This window comes from Mustela nigripes, chromosome 12 (genome assembly GCF_022355385.1).
Source record: "Mustela nigripes isolate SB6536 chromosome 12, MUSNIG.SB6536, whole genome shotgun sequence".
NCBI classification, from domain to species: domain Eukaryota; kingdom Metazoa; phylum Chordata; class Mammalia; order Carnivora; family Mustelidae; genus Mustela; species Mustela nigripes.
In genome coordinates, this window is record NC_081568.1 from 41,735,092 (window position 1) to 41,742,093 (window position 7,002).

General features: G+C 49.0%; 1 protein-coding gene across 2 annotated transcripts; it reads right to left on the bottom strand.

Annotated features, from left to right (window-relative positions):
• Positions 1-232: 232 nt before the first annotated feature.
• RPS14 (ribosomal protein S14) lies at positions 233-6,738 on the bottom strand. Of its 2 annotated transcripts, none has more exons than XM_059417170.1 (5): positions 6,566-6,735; positions 3,908-4,058; positions 3,159-3,320; positions 1,309-1,385; positions 233-354 (listed from the first exon to the last, which is right to left on the bottom strand). In XM_059417170.1, exons 2-5 carry the CDS (start codon positions 4,054-4,056, stop codon positions 287-289), a joined length of 456 nt encoding a protein of 151 aa, XP_059273153.1. In that variant the 5' UTR covers positions 4,057-4,058; positions 6,566-6,735; the 3' UTR covers positions 233-286. The 2 variants fall into 2 exon arrangements, with proteins under 2 accessions (XP_059273153.1, XP_059273154.1); XM_059417171.1 differs by lacking the exon at positions 233-354 and adding an exon at positions 843-880 and having other exon boundaries at positions 6,566-6,738.
• Between the last annotated feature and the right edge of the window lie 264 nt (positions 6,739-7,002).

The window sequence follows — 7,002 nt, forward strand, 5'->3', positions numbered from 1 at the left end:
CCTCCCAGGAAGTCACTTCACAGAACACAGGCTCACCCTGTCACAGGTCAGGGGCCTAACCAATCCCTCCTGTGTTCCTGTTGGGCAAGTTATCTACATCCTCTGAAGCTGCGTATCTACTAAATGCCTCCTCTGTCCTGCACCTGTGACCACCAGTGAGTCTCCCACCCTGGTGAAATGTAGCTAGGAAGAAAGAATCCAATATTCCTGAAAGAGAAAACTAGAGTCGAAATAGCTTACACAAAGGCAATTTATTAACAGAAAACAGTAATTTGAGGAATCCTGTTCACAGACGGCGACCACGGCGACCCCCCTTCCTGCGGGTGCTATCGGAGGGGATGGGGGTGACATCCTCTGTAGGGAGGAAGAAAAAACATCATTGCCTAGAGATGGATGGGAAAGAGTCCAAGCCTCCCTAAACCAGTGGAAAACAGACCAACAGTGAATCCCGCTGCTCCCCATGTGAATCCTCAGTATGTAACACATGGACATGGACTGCCCCATCTGCTGCTTCCTCAACATTTCTGAGGTGGTCTGAACTCACTTTTCTGAAGGGAAAACCAGGGTTCAGAAAAGACACTCAACTTACAAGATCAAAGAGGGGAGATATCCAATTTCTGACATCTAGCCCATGGACTCTCTAGCGGAAAGATTATTCTAAACAGGGGCAACTGAACACTACCTCCTTTTCAAAAGGTAAAAAGCTAAACCATTAACTAGACCAGGGGGTTAGTATATGATGCTATTACATGCAGACAAACAGGGAAGAACTAATACCTTCTTAGGAGTAAGGGGCCAGGAGATCATGGGTGTGAGGGGGCAGACACTAGGCAGATGTAGGGGACTCGCCACGATTCTCAGCCACGGGAGTTGCTGTTCCCTGCATTCATTTTTCATTGTTACAATGACTAGCACACTCTAATACTTAGTAGGAAAAAACCAAGTATGCAGACAGTCTTACAATTCAGGGGACAGACCACACAAAATGCCAACTCCCTTAAGGAACACTGAAAAGGACAGACAATTATCTCCCATCAGTTCCACAAGCCAGTCTCTGGCCCTGCACACCAGGCAGTGTGGGGCAAAGGTTCAGAAATGAAATTGTGCAGTCAACATTCACATCAAGGTGACAGGGATGCTCTGGAAGAAATTCTGTCGTATGATGCCTCTTGCAACCCCCATTACCTCTGGCACCCTAACTGCCAATAGGCCCCGGACTAGGCTCTGTATCCTACTGGGTACAACACAAGTTTTCTAGGGTCAATGACTCAAAGCAAATCCAAGTGGTAGCTAGAGGGAGGCACTTACCAATCCGCCCGATCTTCATTCCTGAGCGGGCAAGGGCTCTGAGGGCTGACTGGGCCCCAGGTCCAGGGGTCTTGGTTCTAGGGAAATGAGGACCTACATTAAGAAAAGCTTTGTCCAACTCATTAGGGGTTCTTTCTAGATTCCACAACCCTCTATAGTTCAGGAATCTGCAACTTTTCAGAAAGGACCAAAAAATAAATATTTAAGGCTTAGGGGGCTACATATGGTTTTTGTTGCATACTTTCTGGCCCATGCATCAGAGTTCAAGCTCTGTTCTTGCCTGCAGCGGACTGTCCCTGCCAAGGCTGTAATTTTTGGGGGGCAATCTGTCCATTTCCAGCCGCTCCCCAACCCAAAACCAAAACACTAATATCTCTCCAGAGGACCACTTTGGTCTGCTGCTCACAAAGCATAGGTTTTTTTTTTTTTTTAAAGATTTTAATTATTTATTTATTTGACAGAGGTCACAACTAGGCAGAGGCAAGCAGAGAGAGGGAAGACAGAAGCAGGGTCCCCGCTGAGCAGAGAGCCCTGATGCGGGGCTCAATCCCAGGACACGGAGATCATGACCTGAGCTGAAGGCAGAGGCTTTAACCCACTGAGCCACCCAGGCGCCCCAGCATAGGTTTTTTTTTGTTGTTGTTGTTTTGTTTTGTTTTGTTTTAAATATAAGCTATATGCCCAGTGTGAGGCTTGAGCTCATGACTGAGGTTAAGAGTTTTGTGCTCTATCAACTAAGCCTGCCAGGTGCCTTGAAACAGGAGTTATCTTAAAAAACAAACAAACAGAAAAAAAAACCCCATCTCTGGAGCACCTGGGTGGCTCAGTCAATTACAAATCCAACTCAATTTCAGCTCAGGTCATGATCTCAGGGTCGTACTGAGCAATGGAGTCTGCTTAAGATTCTCTCTCCCTCTATACTGCTTCACCCCCACCCACCTCTGCACTCACGTTCTCTCATCAAAACAAAACCCCAATTTCATCAAGTCATTACTATTAAAAAGTTCCTATGCCCCCACCCCACTTTGGCTAAAGTCTAAATCCTTATGCTTCCTCTAATACCTAGCAGGAACTTGCTCCTGCCTATCTCTCTGATCATACCACACGCAACTCTTCCCCACAGATGTGCCAAATTCATTCCCGCTCAAGACCTTTTCCCTGCAGTTGTAACTGGCTGGAATATTCTCCCCTCTGCCCTTCCTTCACTGGACCAACTCCTGGCATATTTAGGTCTTAGATAAAATTAAACTTTATCACTAACTCCCATCCCTCACACTGTACTTGCTTCCCAGCACTTGCCACAAATGGAAAGCACAGGAACCCCTACTCAGGCTGTTTAAAGACAGACTGTCTTGGGGCACATGGGTGGCTCAGTGGGTTAAAGCCTCTGCCTTCGGCTCAGGTCATGATCTCAGGGTCCTGGGATGGAGCCCCGCATCGGGCTCTCTGCTCAGCGGGGAGCCTGCTTCCTCCTCTCTCTCTCTGCCTACTTGTAGTCTCTGTCAAATAAATAAATAAAATATTTAAAAATAATAATAACAAAAAATAAAGTCAGACTGTCCTACCAGTCTAGGCACCTCTACACAGAACGAGAAGAGGGCATAGCTATCCTTTTCCATCCTTCTTTCCTAGCACCTAGAACACAATACCTTGTATGCAGCTGAGTGCTCAATGAACAGTAAGCTTGGTGGGTGGGGGGCGAGTAGAAGTAGTGGTGCAGCAGTCAACTACTGAATCTGAACACACTCGTGAATCTTGCACAAAGTCACAAGAGAAAAACCAAGCCTCAAATCTAAGTGCTCTGGCTCCCAAGCCCGGGGATTTTACCACCCAGCCCCTGCCTCATGTACCTATTTCCTCCTGTGGCCCGTAGTTTGATGTGGAGGGCAGTGATGCCCAGCTCCTTGCATCTCTGGGCAACATCCTGGGCAGCCAACATAGCAGCGTAGGGAGAGGACTCATCTCGATCAGCCTTCACCTTCATTCCACCAGTCACACGGCAGATGGTTTCCCTGGGAACAAAAGCTCAGTGATTTCTCTTATCCACCAAGGACTGTGAATGCTTATCACATTCTTACTGAGTAAATGGTGCCAGTCAGGTATGGCAGAGGATGAAGGTCCACCTGATGAGTCATGAAGACCCAAAGTAACTGAACACTGTATTAACAATATAAATTTACTTTTGCATTTAATCCTCCCAACTGTTCCAGGGGGCAGGCACAATTAACCTCACCACAAATATTATGAGAAAACCAAAGCTTCGAATTTGAGTGATTTCACGTGTCACAAAAAAACTGGCTAACAGCAGCCAGAACCTGTACACAGAGAGGACTTCCTGTCCACCCCCGCTCCTACAAAATACCAAGACTGAAGATTCAAGGATTATACTTTAAGGTCATTAAGGGCACAAAATGTGTCTCTTTCTAACCAAAGTGCTTGGGAAATCCCAGTATTTGTGGCTGAACAACCAAATACATTTACTTATCTGAACATTCTTTTTAATTCTTTCAAGACTCTTTAAACTGCCACCCAGTTCCACGGGCATTTCTTCCTCCAGACCTTACCAGTTTGGCCTGTGCCTCTTCACCCAAGTACTCACTTGCCAGAAAGGTCGGTGACATGGACAAAAGTGTCATTGAAGGATGCAAAGATGTGGCAGACACCAAATACATTTTCTCCTTCTGCTACTTGAGGTCCAAGGCTGATGACCTGTTCTTCCTTCTTTTCCTTCCCCTTGCGAGGTGCCATTTCTAAAAGAAGGAAAAGAATCCAATATTAGCAATGGACAAGGTTTCCACAGCCCCTTCTTCCCAGCAATTGAAGGAATTCTCCCAAGTTTTGCTATTCTATGTCCTGTTTTCCTCTATCTAGTCTGTGAGATCTCATCTCTGCCTAAAACTCCTTTCTCCCTGCATTTAGGGGCTTTTGATGGATGGGGAAAAAAAGCAAAGTACCTTGAGATAACCTTTTTCCTGAATCCACCGAAAGCACAGCTCTTAGCACTTATAGGAAAGGAGCCTTGAGTTCTAAGCAGATCGTAAGTATCCCTCAAATTTTTACCAAGTGGACTCAAAAACTTGAAACACACACTGGCTTAGGTCTCTGGAGACCTCCAAGTTCAACTGACCGCTCTGCAAACCTGGGCAAAGCCATTATCCCTGGGCTTTACTGATGCCAATACATATCCTGAGGAATTTCTAATGATCTGTTTAGGATGACACAACAAGTCAGTTGCAGAGCAGAGTGGAAAACCAAGTTAAGAGATGCCCTGTCTTATGGACATGGGGGAGGGTATGTGTTATGGTGAAGATGATACACAGACCTGTACCCCTGGGGCAAATACTACATTACATGTTATTATTAATAGAGATTCCCTGTCTACATCTCACAATACTTCCAGTGCCAGGAAGTGTTTCTGGTCTCCTGGCCCCCAAGTACCATTTACAGGTTAGGCTCAAAGACTTTAAGACCACATCCAAAAGGGTTAGTAGGCAGTTAAGCCCAACAACCTACTTATGAACTGGTGACACCTGAAGACCCTTTATGGAAGGCACCTGTTGCCTGAACTCTGCACCAATTTCTTGGCTTAGAATTCAAAGGTACCTTGGGACACCTGGGTGGCTCAGCTGGCTAAGCCTTCAGTTCAGGTCATGATCGAGGCCCATGTTGGACTCCCTGCTCAAGCGGGGAGTCTACTTCTCCCTCTCCCTTTCCCCCTGCTCATAGTCTCTCTCTCTCAAATAATTAAATTCTTAAAAAACAAAAAAACAACTCAAGGGTCCCTTCCCACATATCCCTCTAGCTTCATCTCTCACTACATATCCTGTGCTCTACCAGATCCTTCCAAAAGCCAAATTCTTAAAATTTTTACTAGAATCAAGCATTAAAGGCAATAAAACATCTCCTCTTGGAAGGCTAAGAGAAAAGCCCCATCCCAAAAACTCACTATTAGTGAAAGCAGGTAACTCTTATCTGACACACACTCACAGACTCCAGGGGAGGGAGACGCGAACAGGAGGAAAGCAGGTGAGGATAATAATGCGAAGACTAAGTAAGAAGAGGACCTCCTTTCTGACCAAAGCCCCAGGCCTTCCCGCCCTGCTGAGACTCAAGAATCAGAACAGCTTCCCAACACCTTCAGAAGACACTAAAGATAACGAGGGCTCTGATGACTTAGGCTGTACCCTTCCAGATGAAGATAAAACACGGTGTTGCCTAGGTTTGTAAAGAGTGGCAAAACCAAACCTAAAAACCAGTGTCCCAACCTCCGGCCCAGCACTCTCTGGCCTGCCTCGAGATGCCTCTATTCCACGAATAACCACAATTCCACACCCGGAAAAGTCCACGTCTCCCGGTCCCTGGATCTCCCCAGTGCGCGCACAAGTGTAGGCCTTGGGTGTATGAAGGTAACTGCTCCTGAACTCAGATTAGGTCCCACAGAGTAAGAACTGTAAGGACGTCGCCAGGGGAGCTCACAGAAGAGAAGTTTAAGTTCTGCCTGATGAAGCCCAGAAAGACTCGGGCAGATCTGAACTAAGAAGCATGAACACGGATGCCTGCGGTGACCGGCCCCTCAACAAATGCCCACGTGCCGTTTCCCCACCCCGTGTCGTGTCGCCGTGAAGTGATGACAACGCTCCCTGGAGAACAGATTATAAACGCACAGCAAAGGTGCTCAGCAAACACTGATGCACACTTCCCCGCCCCGACTCCGGGTTCGCGCGGCGCGTCCTAAGCGCCCAGTATTTGCAACGTGCCAGGTTTAGCAATCACCCAGACTTAGGCAGCACCCAACACAGGGCCGTTTCTCCGGATTCTCTCCGTGAATCCTCACACAACCCTGTGGGATGGGAGCGACAGGTAATCCCATTTCCCAAACCAGGAAACCAACTGCGGATTAGAGGCCGGGCCCGCGACGCCCCAAGAGCCTGGCGGAGAAGAGGCGAGGCCACATCACGCTCGGCCCCGCTCCTTCTCAACCAAGCCGTGCGGTCCCTTACATGTGGCGGTGGCGGCAGCGCGGAGGCAGAGCCTTCAGGGTTGCGACCGCACTCGGCCCCATTTCACAGGCTCCTCCTCGGGGAAGACCGCCACCTTGCGAGACAAGGCACGCCCCTGACTCTGGGGTCGACCGGCCGCGCCCCTCGCCCACAACTGACTCGGCTTCCACCGAAACCCCCCAGTCCCGCGTCCCCGACCCCGACGGGTGACCCCTGCCGCAGGATGCCGCTCGATTGTTCTCGCCCAGGCCTCCTACCTGCGCGTCTTCTCCAGACTCCGCTACCGGAAAGAGAGAGCGGGAGCAGGCGGGGAGACGGGACACGTTCGCGTCCCCGGAAGTGTACGCCCGAGGTCACGGAGCGAGGCCGGCACCGGAAGATGCCGGCTTTAGTGTTTCCAAGGAATTGAAGAATCACCCTCGGCAAAGGCGGTTTACCTAAGAGAGCACCAAAGGAGACAAGGTCAGGGTGTCGCCGCGAGTGGGTCTGCCTCTGAGACTGCACGAAACAGCTACATCTACTCAGTGAGGCGGGCCAGTGTGCAAAGATGGCGGCGGCCTCGGCTAGATGGACTTCCTGTAGCCTGACCCCGGGCCTGGTCAGCCTGGAGGTGGCAGCGCTCCTCGCGGCGCGGAGGGCAATGACAACAACAACAGCGATCATCACAGATTTTGGTCTACTATGTACTGGGTAA

Coding starts and splice junctions, on each gene's coding strand:
- RPS14 (XM_059417170.1), bottom strand. CDS start 4,056: ATGGCACCTCGCAAGGGGAAGGAAAAGAAGGAAGAACAGGTCATCAGC. Junction 3,321..3,907: donor GTCACCGACCTTTCTGGCAA/GTGAGTACTTGG, acceptor TTTTGTTCCCAG/GGAAACCATCTGCCGTGTGA. Junction 1,386..3,158: donor CGGGCCACAGGAGGAAATAG/GTACATGAGGCA, acceptor TCATTTCCCTAG/AACCAAGACCCCTGGACCTG.